The sequence below is a fragment of the Eleutherodactylus coqui genome, chromosome 1 (genome assembly GCF_035609145.1).
Source record: "Eleutherodactylus coqui strain aEleCoq1 chromosome 1, aEleCoq1.hap1, whole genome shotgun sequence".
In the NCBI taxonomy this organism is placed as follows: Eukaryota; Metazoa; Chordata; class Amphibia; order Anura; family Eleutherodactylidae; genus Eleutherodactylus; species Eleutherodactylus coqui.
Window position 1 is genome coordinate 484,804,786 of NC_089837.1, and position 12,876 is coordinate 484,817,661.

At 43.9% G+C, this 12,876-nt stretch overlaps 1 protein-coding gene across 4 annotated transcripts in view; it reads right to left on the minus strand.

The window, feature by feature from the left end:
* ITM2B (integral membrane protein 2B) overlaps nucleotides 1-12,876 on the minus strand; it is a 37,794-nt gene that overhangs the window by 11,771 nt on the left and 13,147 nt on the right. For 2 of the 4 annotated variants that reach the window (XM_066586045.1, XM_066586052.1), the window contains exons 2-3: nucleotides 9,048-9,176; nucleotides 7,656-7,697 (exon numbers count right to left, since the gene is read on the minus strand). In XM_066586045.1, the coding sequence (XP_066442142.1) occupies nucleotides 7,656-7,697; nucleotides 9,048-9,176 (171 nt within the window). The remainder of the gene's footprint in view (nucleotides 1-7,655; nucleotides 7,698-9,047; nucleotides 9,177-12,876) is intronic. The other 2 variants (XM_066586060.1, XM_066586069.1) reach the window with 1 other exon arrangement.

Sequence of the window (12,876 nt, forward strand, 5' to 3'; positions counted from 1 at the left end):
TGGGAATACTTCTTTAGGGTGTGTTCACACCTCGCTGATTTACTGCAGATTTTGGTGCAGACCCGCAGTAGGTTTTTTCTCTTTCAGTTCAACTGAACAGGTGAAATCTGCTGTAGATGTACATGTTAGACAAGAAGTGCCAAGATAGCAAGTCATCGCCCATTTACAGAATAAGGGGGCATTCACATGGCGGAAGTTTGCTGCAGATTTAACATGCACCAAATTGGTTGCGAGGAGACTTCTAGGTCATGTACTGCTCTTCTGGGAGATTTAGTATGCAAATACAATGTGGTATAATGCATCTAGAGCGCCACCTACTGGAAGGTTGCTTCCCTATAACTCCATGTCTAACCTTTTTATCCATAGTAATGTTGCAAGGCATGTTAAAAGGTTGGACAATGACTTATAGGAAGGCCATGTTCCATTAGGTGGCGCTGTATGGGCATTATATCATCTCCCATTTTATACACAGTAGCATTGATTGGACAGTATCAGAGTGTGTAGAGACACCCCAATTGGTAACCCTCAATTATGCTCTAAGGAAACGTATCCAAAATAGTTATTTTATGAAGAATACAAGTATTTACTAAGAGAGAAATGCAGGAATGGTGAAAAGTCCTCTTCAAGGGTGCGTCATTGTTGGTTCCTAGTCATTGGAGTTGGCCACTCCACCCCATCATTTTTGGGTGCCAATCATGTGATTGTGTTGAATGGAAGAGAAGTTCGGCTATCTGTTCAATCCAACAAGCAACCACAAATAGCGAAGTGATAGACTCAGTGCTGCTGCTATGGACTGCGATGTTCGTGAGACAGACTACAGCTCTAACCAATGTTTATTTAGACGAGTTTATATATTTTGTAATTTTCCATAAAAATATGAAACAAACAAACAAAGGAAGCAAAATACAAACAAGCCCGGCTGCATTACAGGTCTAAGTATCTTGCCTGTGACGGCACTATTGTAATGTGCTGGGAGAGGAAACAGCTGCAGACAGATTAAATCAGGTGAAGAAGCGGCTTTACAGGAATCAGTAGCCGGCCAGGCCCGTTTCTAGGAAGCACACGGACTCTTTCCCAGAAAGCTGAAAATCGTTTTCACTTTTGCTTCTGTGTAATATTTTGCTTTTTGCTGTGTCATTTTGCTAAAAGCAGGGAAGCTTCCAATGGCAGCATTAACCCACAAGGGCTATGAACCTCTACATTTCCAGCCAGCCCAGGGGACTACATGCAAAAAAATTCTTTGTTAGGCATAAATAGAACAAAAAAATAGTTCTATTAGCGCTGGGCGATATGGCAGAATTTTTTTTTCTTTTCTTTAAACTTAAGGTATCTTCACAATGGACGACTGTCGGGCAAATCAGCGCCCGACGACTATCGCTCCCATGCCTTTACATAGGAGTGATAGTCGTTCAGTGAATGGAGTCAGAGATCTCTCCTGGCCTCCCGCCTCCATAAGCCGGCTTCATTGATAGGTGAGCGGCTCCTGTGTACTCAGACCGACAGTCGTCTGGTTTTTAGTTCTGCTAGAAACAAAGCCTACGACAATTAAGCGATTTCTCGCTCAGTACGCTGTTGGCGACCACTTGTACACAGGACTACTATTGCCCAAATTTGCGGTTTCAAGTGATTGTCTGGGTGATATTTACCCCTTAAGGGCTCACACACAGACAGGCATCTGTTCCATGTAATACACAGTGCTAAAAGCCCACTGATTTCCACTGGGCGTCTCACAGCTGTTCATGTTGTATTTTGATGCGTATTACACGCCAATCTAGGCTATAGGGGATTTAACATATGCAGCAAATATGCATATTTGCTGTGTGCACTATGAATTACTAAGTAATTCCTGTTTGTAAAAGAACGGGCTTGTTTTTACAAACTGGAGAGCCTCTCAAACACAGGGTCTCTCTCCTCTATTCATTAGATAGCCTATGTCTTCCAGTGTCTTAGATGAGGGTTCTTCCATCTTGCTGTTGTTGTGTGTCCACTTGCAGCCTCTTCCCACTGAGTCTTGACTTCTCCTCCCAAGTCTTACTTTCTGCCACTCCTTGGGGTGTCCTTGTGCTCCAGCAGTTCCTCCCTTGTTTGCTATGATGATTAGTTGCAGTCAGGGGGTGGGGTTGATATCAATTTCACGATTTTAACCAAAACCATGCTTCGATGATTACTCCTTCCCTATTTGACCCCTTTCCTAGTAGCAGCACAGAGGGTGGATGGCGTAACACGCTTTTGCATTACAGGCGCAAGACGGCAGCCAAAATACGCTAGTGCGCTGCCGGCCTTACACTCCGGGTGTTTGTAGTCTGTGACCAGACACAGTTGGATGAGCACAAACTGCACAGGTTATATGGTAACATTATGTAAGATTACTGTGTAGTGCCAAGTCTGTACAAGGTATGTAGGCCATTCCAAGGAAATGGATAATTACATTTACCCTTTCTCTTAGTCATGTTCAACGCCTGGGCGTTCTACCAAGAAAAGCCCTTAGGAATAGCTGTCGCTCTTGGAACACCTGCCAGCTTGCTCTTAAATCCATATCTTAAGATCGGAGTCCGTAACAACTTTGCTTCGGTAATCTGGAGCCCTGTCACCTGCTGACTCACGTAAGAAAAGGATTGGCCAAAAGGCATCAACGTACAGGAAGATCAAGATGATAAAATCTCATGATGACAGTGAAAAAAAGGCCGAAAAAGACAGATTTTCTTCCTACCATACTAGGAATGGATCCAGTAGGCCCATTATTTGACCACTATTGGTCTAATAGCATGACCAACAGTATTTTTAAGAACATAGTTCATAAGGCTGAATGAAGACAATGTCCATCTAGTCCAGCCTGTTTATCCTCCTATGTTGTTGATCCAGAGGAAGGCAAAAAACCCCAAGAGCAGAAGCCAATTAGCCCTTTTGGGGAAAAAATTCCTTCCCGACTCCCTAGTGGCAATCAGACTGTTCCCTGGATCAACCCCTAATAGTTCCTACCTGCCTGTATACCCGGATTGACAATTAACCTAAGATTTATAACCTATAATATCCTTCCTCTCCAGAAAGACATCAAGTCCCCTTTTAAACTCCTCTATGGATTTTGCCATCACCACTTCCTCAGGCAGAGAGTTCCACAGTCTCACTGCTCTTACAGTAAAGAACCCTTTTCTATGTTGGTGATAAAACCTGCTTTCCTCTAAATGTAGCGGATGCCCTCTTGTTACTGTCGTAGTCCTGGGTATAAACAGATCCTGGGAGAGATCCTTGTATTGTCCCCTCATGTATTTATACATAGTTATTTGGTCGCCTCTTAGCCATCTTTTTTCCAGGTTAAATAATCCCAGTTTTGATAGCCTCTCTGGGTATTCCAGTCCCGTCATTCCATGTATTAGTTTAGTTGCCCTTCTTTGAATCCCCTCAAGCACTGTGACATCTTTCATGAGCTCCGGTGACCAGAACTGTACACAGTATTCCATGTGAGGCCTGACAAGTGCCTTATATAATGGAAGGATAATCTTCTCGTCCTTCGCCCCTATACCTCTTTTAATGCACCCCAAGACTTTATTTGCCTTTGCAGCAGCTGACTGGCATTGGTTACTCCAGTTTAGTCTATAATCCACTAGTACCCCCAGGTCTTTTTCCATATCACTTTTCCCTAGCAGTACGGATGCCTCTGTTGAGATGTGCAGCCATTTAATTGTCCAAAGCAATAGAAAATGCCATTACTCCCAAGTTTAAATTATGATTTTGTCTATGCCATTACATGTGCAGGCTATAGGTGCATAAGTTAGTCCAGAATTACTGCTCCTCGCCTGAGTTGAGTGCGCTTGATTCCCGCTGGGTGCCGGCTTTTATCTAATATGAATTCACGCCAAATCTTCACTCTTACTCTACTTCGTCAAGTTGTTGATTTTCTTAAAACCTGCTCCCCTATTTCTTTTGTCAGGGCCTCCTTGAAATACCTTGCAGTCCATTTGACAAGCAAATTCCCCTTGCAGCTCTCATTGGAAGCATCAGAGTATCCCCAACCACACTATACAATCTCCTTTGGATGCCTTCCAAAACTGGTCGTCCTATAACTAACGCCATCTGTCATTACCGCAGACTGTTAGGATATATTTGGAGTCACACTTGTTAAAGCAACCGTTCAGGGGGAGGAGGGGGGGAATGATAGTGGGGTGTTGCAATCTACCTACCAAATACACACGAGCAGCAGTCAACTAATGTCTTGTAGGGATTTGGTAGTCTTAAGATTGCATAGCCCATCTTGGACGATCAGAACCGGTGGATCGGAAGAACTGTTTGTCCAAGCTGAACATTTGCCATTCTAGTAAGGGGTAATACAGGTCAATACACAGTTTAGTATTACTGCAAAGTGCAACCCTGACCCAGGGATCTGCTTTATGAACTAATTGGCACGTCTGCAAACCAAGGACTGAGAACTTTGTAAAGTTGTGCGACAATAGAAAAACTTTTATCACATTTGATGAGGGCAACTCAAGCGCTGGAGTGGGCACCATAACCTTTCCTCCACCCTCAGGAATGCAAAGACTTCAGCATTCCCTGTCAGTTCCGGGTTTCTGTAGAATTCTCCGTTTTATTTTCAGAACAGTTTTCCATTTATTGTATGTCATTTTATGCTTTTTTTTTTGGTAAGCACTGCATTTTTTGTATCAAAGTCTAAAAAGTTTGATATGTGCAGACCTTGTGACTCAGACCCTAAGCCTTTGGTGGTGTTAACCCTTTCATTACTGGAGATCAGTGTGGGTCCCTTTGCCTTCTCCGGGGATGATGGCAGTGAGAGTTTAGGGTGTATGGACGGTGTTGGATTGTGCTCTATGTTTGACTGGTACAAAAAAAAAGTTAAAAAAAAATTGGGGTTAAGACGTGACCCTGATACATATATACTTGCACGAAGTTGATTTTGTCAAACTTCTCTATTTATGAAGCCAGCACATACACACGTTTCGAGGTCAGCAGACCTCTTCCTCAGTAAATGCTGAGGACACGCGTCTGTTTTACTGATGGGCGTTTTCACATCTATATGGTTCTTCGCAAGGGTTCCTCCACCTTCCTTATTCTATCCTTTTTACTCTATGCTCAGTTGGCAGCCCGAGTGGATGGTGTGCACAAAATTGAGTGGCCGAGATAGATCAACCCCCGATTGTTGCAGAAGTCCATAGGTGACAACTTGGTGGCAAAGCAGTGGGATATTTTAACGTTTACCAGAGTATTAGTATAAGGTGTAAGAAACATACATAATTACATAATTGGTGGACATGTCCTAAAGTACGCAGCTTCTGAATATAGGTCTATTATGTCATGCACATATCCAGTTCTCAATCAAAACAGAGATTGATGAAGAAGTCTATGCTTGGAAGTAACAGACCATTTACTTTTTCTTAAAGGGAATCTGTCTCCTACTTTCAGTCCTATAAGCTAAACTTATGGGTTGAAAGAAGGTGACCTGTAGAGTCCAGGGATGGGTTATACGTATTATGTTATTCAATTAAAAAAAGAAAAAAAAAACAAAAAACAACTTTACTCACCTTTTGAATCCGAGGTGATCCAACACAGAAGCTCCGGCGGCCCTCTGCTTGCATTTGTTTACAGGCTGCCTGTCAGTTAGTGAATAAAGCGCTGACATGCCAGTACAGCATATCATTGCTGGCAGCCTGTAAATAAAGAACATGGGAAACTACCGAAGCATCCAAATTAGATCAGTGAGCTTGAAGGATTGAGTATTGTGCGGTTTTTGCTTAACTCTTGGACAACCCCTTTAATAAATTTGATAGCGCTTTCTTCCCCCTTCCCCTAAGCAGTTATCCTGAAGAAACTCCTTCCCCCTACATAGAAACAGACTTAAAGGGGTTGTCCCGCGAAAGCAAGTGGGGTTCAGCACTTCTGTATGGCCATATTAATGCACTTTGTAATATACATTGTGCATTAATTATGAGCCATACAGAAGTTATTCACTTACCTGTTCCGTTGCTAGCGTCCCCGTCTCCATGGTGCCGTCTAATTTCAGCGTCTAATCGCCCGATTAGACGCGCTTGCGCAGTCCTGTCTTCTGAATGGGGCCGCTCGTGCCAGAGAGCGGCTCCTCGTAGCTCCGCCCCGTCACGTGTGCCGATTCCAGCCAATCAGGAGGCTGGAATCGGCAATGGACCGCACAGAAGACCTGCGGTCCACCGAGGGTGAAGATCCCGGCGGCCATCTTCACAAGGTAAGTAAGAAGTCACCGGAGCGCGGGGATTCGGGTAAGTACTATGCGTTTTGTTTTTTTTATCCTTGCATCGGGGTTGTCTCGCGCCGAACGGGGGGGGGGGGGGGGGGGGGGGCTATTGAAAAAAAAAAAAAAAAAAACGTTTCGGCGCGGGACAACCCCTTTAAAGCTTCCAGCAGGTATTGCCGGATTTTATATTAAATAACTTGCTTTATCTGAACTAGTCCTCTCATTTTATTTTTTATCTCATATTTTTTATTTTGTAACGTTTTCCATGGTTTTGGTTTCAAGTTATAATATTTTCAACTGCCTTCCCAAAACCAAATAATTTTGTAAGTTGAGTGACCACTACTATCGTATGCTGCACCCATTCTTCCAAGAGACTGGTCCATACATCTGTGATCCAACGGGTTACATGGGACGGCTGTTGAGCATTCAAAGGGAACCAGTCACCTCCCCAAAGCACCATAAACTAAGTTATGGCGCTGTTAGGGGACAGGGAGATGGATGATGTATTTTTTTTATACTCGTCCGCTCCCATGATCCAACAGCACAGAAGTCTATGGAAGAGTGCAGGCACGAGACTCGGGAAGGAGTCAGCTTTTCCTGCACCATGCAATCTTCACCAGGTGACAGCGCTAGATCACGGGAGGCGGCGAGTAGAATTTAAAAAAAAATAAAATACCTCACCGAGTTCGCAGTCAAGTCCCTTAACTTAGATTTACAGTGCTATGGGGAGAGACAGGTTCCCTTCAAGTATCCGACAGCCCTTCCAAAGATTATTGCTCCTTTGTTTTCACACAGGACTGATAATCGCTCACTGAGTGGAGGCGGAGCGGCTGGCGATCTCTTTTGGCCACCTACTTACATTTAGAGTAAACTGGAAGTTAGTCTAGCCCGTTCACATGGGCCGACTGTCATCAGGTTTTCATGGCTGCGTAAAGCAGATCAATGATAATTAATTATTGTTCGTTTTTCACTCCTTGGCCGTGTTTACACTGAACGATTATCGTTTAGTTTTGCACGATCCAAGGATTACCTGAACAATAATTGTTCCATGTTAAAAGGTTTCTTACTTACTACTTTACCTTTTACCTGCTTGGCTTTGTGTAACATTAACCCAAATGCTTTCTTCTCCAATTCTGCTTGCGTTTTGCTTTACCTTAACACGCCATACATTGTACATGAATTGTGTTCATGTGCTTGTTATGCACTTTGAGACTTCATTTTTGCATTTGGAATACAATGATCTATATATACATTTAATGTATTTTTTATATGTACATGGACACTAAGCTGCAGCCCTTTCACTGAAAGCTTGCCTCAAACAGGTGAGCGGAGTAGTTTAGCACGTCAATGCATAGTTTGGTCATAGAGTTAGTAGACAGTTATCAGATCTGTTATATACAGAGGCACCTGTAGACAGGCTCATTAAGTCTGCACGTACCTCTTCAAAGTCAGTCAGATGCTGCGCTGCTGCTTTAAGGTGCTGTGTAAAAGGGGACACATTCTACGTTATTTTACATCACAGACACCAGTGAAAGAAACGTACATAACTATTGAATTCTATTAGATCTAACAAATGACTTGAATGTTTTGGCTTTGCTCACAATAAAAGAGCAAAACTTGTCTTCTACATTTGCACATCGGAAAAGAGGGGGGGGGAGGAATTAACTTCTCTTTTGACAACTCTGTGTGAATTGAAAGAGTGAAAAAAAAATATGGTGGTGGTGAGGGGGGGGGGGGGGGAGAGATTTCCGCTGGTCCCCTATTTAGTGGCCGCAGTGCTTTTCTTGTTAGGAGCCTACCAACATCCCCCCTCGCCTCTGACAGAAGCCAATTTCAAGGTAGAAGCAGGAGAATCCAACAAGTCAGATCCTCCTCTATCTCAACGAGCGGCAGCCCTTACAGCTGAAATCAGTTTTGTGTATGGTCACCTTTACAAATACTACACAACTGCTAACATTTTATTTACGCCTCATAATCTTATTTCAAAATATCCTCCAGTTTTGAGACACAATTCTGTCCTGGGACCAGAGAGGAGGGTTATAGGACCTGCATATCTTCTCTGCCCAGCCCCCAATCCATCAGTTTCTGGTATTATTTTGAGTCATCCAAGAGTTAATTTTTAGACCACTTAATCCCCCATAGTGCATTGGTAGTGTTAGACTACTAATGCACTGTACCTGCTCTCCGATTGGGTAGGACTGCTCACATGACCAGCACAGACAGCAGAGAATAGTATGCGCTAGATTGTTAGAAAATTACTGCAGCCATCTTGGACGGCTCAAAACAGAGTCCAGAACTGGCGGACCGTAAGGCGGCAGAGGAACAGCTGCAGGCAATACGCCACCCCGTCCTGTCCCAGAACATCATTTTTTTCCGAAACCGGATCACTTTATGCTCTGGAACACATTGAAAATGAATCTGTTCACTTCTAACAGGGTATGTTCACATGCGCAGCACTCCTCCAGATACTGTGCAGAGCTGCACCCAGAATGTAGCGTATACTGGCAATGGGCGCTGAGCGCTGCCAGTCCCGTGATACAGAAGTAGCATCACATGAACGATGGCGGCGGCCATCAGTAGCAGTTGCCACTCTAGTGTTGGGAGGTTAGAGTGCTGCAAAGGGTGAAAACAGCTGCGGATGTGTTGCAGATTTCGAACCAAAATGTAGATTTTCGACTGGGTTTTTGATGCGGAGATGCTGTGGATTTTGCATCAGAAAATCTGCAGCAATTCCGCTGTGTGTGAACATACCCTCATACATATACTTACTTTGTCAAATTACATATGATCCAATGCTTTGAGAAACATGCTTTCCAAAATGGAAATTTACCTGTGAAACAAAATATCTGTAAAGGTAAGCTCCACCGAGCACGATGCCAGCCAACATGAAGGCCAAACCAAAGCACATGCACCAGCACCAGGCGCGTCGCTGTCCAAGTGGTACGACTTCATCGACCTCCTGCAACAAAAAGAGAAACAGAGACTTGGTAAACAAACTCTTAAAAATTCATAGGAAAATCCAACGAACATTTGTCCTCATGACTTTGTGTCCCGCTGACGTGCCTAGGATTTGATGAGGGCTTAGGGGCGGATTCAGCACCTAAATCCTAATTAAATTGCCTAGCATTTTGCATCCAATTTTGTCCGAACGGCAAATGGAAAAAAAAAATGCAAGTAGAATGAGCACATTTATTTATTCTTGCCAATTCCACACAGAAAAACCATGGATTAGTCCTAGTGAATAAGGCCAATCTGCGCGCTGATCCGCCGGCATAGCTGCGGCAGAAATCCGGATGTCGGCCTCAGATTTCAGCTGTGAATCCTCTTGTAAGTAAATGGAGGCGATTGCCATAGACAAATCATGAATATGTGAACATACCCTTCGGGGGTTCAGCTGAGACCTATGACTTTCCGAATGTCTTGGAAGTTTAGCATATTGTGGCAGGAGCAGGGTCGCTCAGCTTTGTTTTTTACTATAATGCACTTGATAGGATTTTTCATTCAGCCACATGTAAAAGGGAGTTTCCAACAGTCCTGCCTTACTGTGCTGTCAGATAGAGGCAGCAATGACTGTGCGGAAGAAGGGATGATGGAAAGGTATGTAGTTGGCGTTTTTCCCTCCACTGTGGCATTTCAAGAAAACAAGCAACTTATTCGTTGTGCAAGTTCTTAAATAAGTCTCAGCAATCCATCCACTGAAGTGTCATTTGCCATGGAAGAAGTGGTAAATGTAAGATTGGTAAGAGGGCGAATGATCACTGGAGCCGGGAACCCCAGACTCCCTAAAAAGCACTGTCCTGGACTCTCAGCATACCCATCTGTTGTCACTGTTCTACACTCTGTGTCCAGTCCTTCCATAATCTCTATTCCGCTCCCCTCTGATGTCAGACCTTGTCACGTGCAAGCAGAGGGGTCACCCATCTCAGGACGGTTGTTCTCCTTCATGATGAGTCCAGTTAGGGAGGTTCAGTTCTGTTCAGCACTTAGTTATTACCCCCGTTATCTGCCAGACTGATTCAATATCTTGTCTTCATCAGTTCTGGACAGACATGACAGGTACTTGGAGTTTGGGTAACAACTACAGAACCTCATATATTTAAAGTCAATAAATATTCACATTATCCTCACTATTACAGAAAATATGCATTTCAATTTTGACACATTGTCGTAAGCAGATAATATTTCTTTACTTACAATCTATCGTAACTCATGGCTGTATCTACAAATATTGATGTTTTAGAGCTTGCATATCCAAGGCCAACCCGCCCGATACTTAGTTTGTGCTTAGCTTTTCACATATGTATTTCTTTATACCCATTATATAGCACCAACATATTCCACAGAGCTGTATAGTGTACAGCTGTATGAGGGCCCCTAGACTCTCAATTAGAGATGAGTGAGCATACTCGCTATGGACAATTACTGGAGCGAGCATAGTCTTTGGCAAGTATCTCCCCGCTCGGAAGAAAAGGTTCAGCTGCCGGCGCGGGTAACAGGTGGGTTGTGGTGGTGAGCAGGGGGGAGAGAGAGATCTCCCCTCCATTCCTCCCCGTTCTCCCCCGCAGCTCCCTGCCCGCTGCCGAATCTTTTCTTCCGAGCAGGCAGGTACTCGCTCAGGGCAATGCTCGATCGAGTAATTGCCCTTAGCGAGTATGCTCGCTCATCTCTACTCACAATCAAAATTCACCTAGTAGTAGGTTTTTGGTGTGTCGGAGGAAGCCGGACTACACGGAGGAAAGACATGCAAATATGGGGAGAGCGTACGAACTTCATGCAAATATTGTCCTTGGTTTTATTTCAACCCAGAACCCCAGCACTGCTACCACTGAGCCACCGTGATACCATAATGGTTATCAAATAAGACAAATGTATAGTATTGCAGGAGCTCAACAAAGTTCTTGGGAAAGTTTGTTGTCCACTGGAAGTTTGTTAACAGTTTCCATGGCAAAAGGCTGAATTACAAATACAGCTCTGGATAATAAGGGTATATTCACACCTGTCAAATGTGTGTGTGTGTATATATATTATTTCTGCAACACAAGACTCGTATGAGGGTGACAGTTGCTGACATTTGTACAACAGATTTGCAGTGTGCAACTATTCCCTAATGCATGGCGTAACTCTATATCAGTACAAAGGGTAGAGGATAGCTTTCTGCTTCGTGAACCTTATACTTAGAGCAATGAATAACTAAACACATGTACTTAGTAACTCAAGTACTGCATTATACTCCATTAATCTGTTTGATTATATGCAGAGCAGAAGCTGCAGTATCCAGAAATAGTGCGTGACACACAGGGTGGAACACCCTGACTATGGATGATGGTAAACTAAGGAGTGCCGTGAAACCGGTCGCATGGACCCAGTGATAACATGCTAAAGCATGGTATAGCATACAGAGCGCATACAGCCCGGCCTGCACTCACGTACCTTTCCACTGGTGGTTTTCTACTTTCTATATTCTTCGTAGTAGAAAATAATTAATGATTCTAAAGAGGTTGTCCAGTTGTAAACTAGGGGTCGCTGCCCCGACCTCCTTTGAAGAGATGTTTGTACTCATGTACTGAGCCAATTTCTGCAGAAATCAGACAGTACCCACTGTAGTGGTTAGGGTTGGAACTACAGACAAAGTTCCCATTCACTTCCATGGGAACTTTGCCTGTAATACCAAGACTCACCACCGCATTGAGAACAGAGCTATCTGCTTCCTGCAGAAATCCGCTCAGTGCACAAGTACAAACAGCTCTTCAAAGGAGGTCCCAGGCAGCCATCTTAAGCTTAGCCATCAATAATTGTAAACTATTACAACTGGACAACCGCTTTAAAAAGGTTTTCACAGATGGAATCTTTCCTTTAAAATCAAGTTTTTAAAATAAACCAGCTAATACTCACCTCTCTACGCTCGTCCTCCACCGGCGACACAGGATCTCTGCTGAGACGCGTTTACCGTCCGCAACAGCCTGTGTACAAAACGTCACAAGCTGCTGCAGCCAATCACAGGACTGGTTATCGGCTATACATAATACAGTAAACTCTTGAGTAACATTGCTCTTAAGTAAAGCTGTTTTCAACTAAAGTCGATGTGTCAGGGCAGTGGCAGGCCCTCAAATAAAGTTGCATTCCTCAGATAAGGGCGCCGACCGCTCCATGACGCCAGGCGCCGCTCAGTGAGCCGGCCCGTAGCTGATGCCGGTCACTTCCTGCTTCTCCTGCATCAGCGCGCGCCTACTCCTCTCCCTCTCCACAGTGCACATTGCCGGCTGAACGTTGCTGTGTCTGCCTGCCTCCTGACGCAGTACAGCAGCTGAATCCCCAAAGTGCCGGCTGAACGCTGCCTTCCTCCTGAATCCCCACTGTAATGCAAAATGTAAGTACAAAGCACAGATAACACAGTGATACATACTGCTAATGATGTCCCTGCAGTCCTATGTCAAAGCACAGATAACACAGTGATACGTACTGCTATAATGATGTCCCTGCAGTCCTATGTCAAAGCACAGATAACACAGTGATACGTACTGCTATAATGATGTCCCTGCAGTCCTATGCCAAAGCACTGTATGCTAAATGTCCAAAAACCTGTTAAATGTTAATTTATTCTTTACAGTTGTGTTTTATATTCATTCAGTATTGTTATTGTTTTTTGTATTAAAGACCAG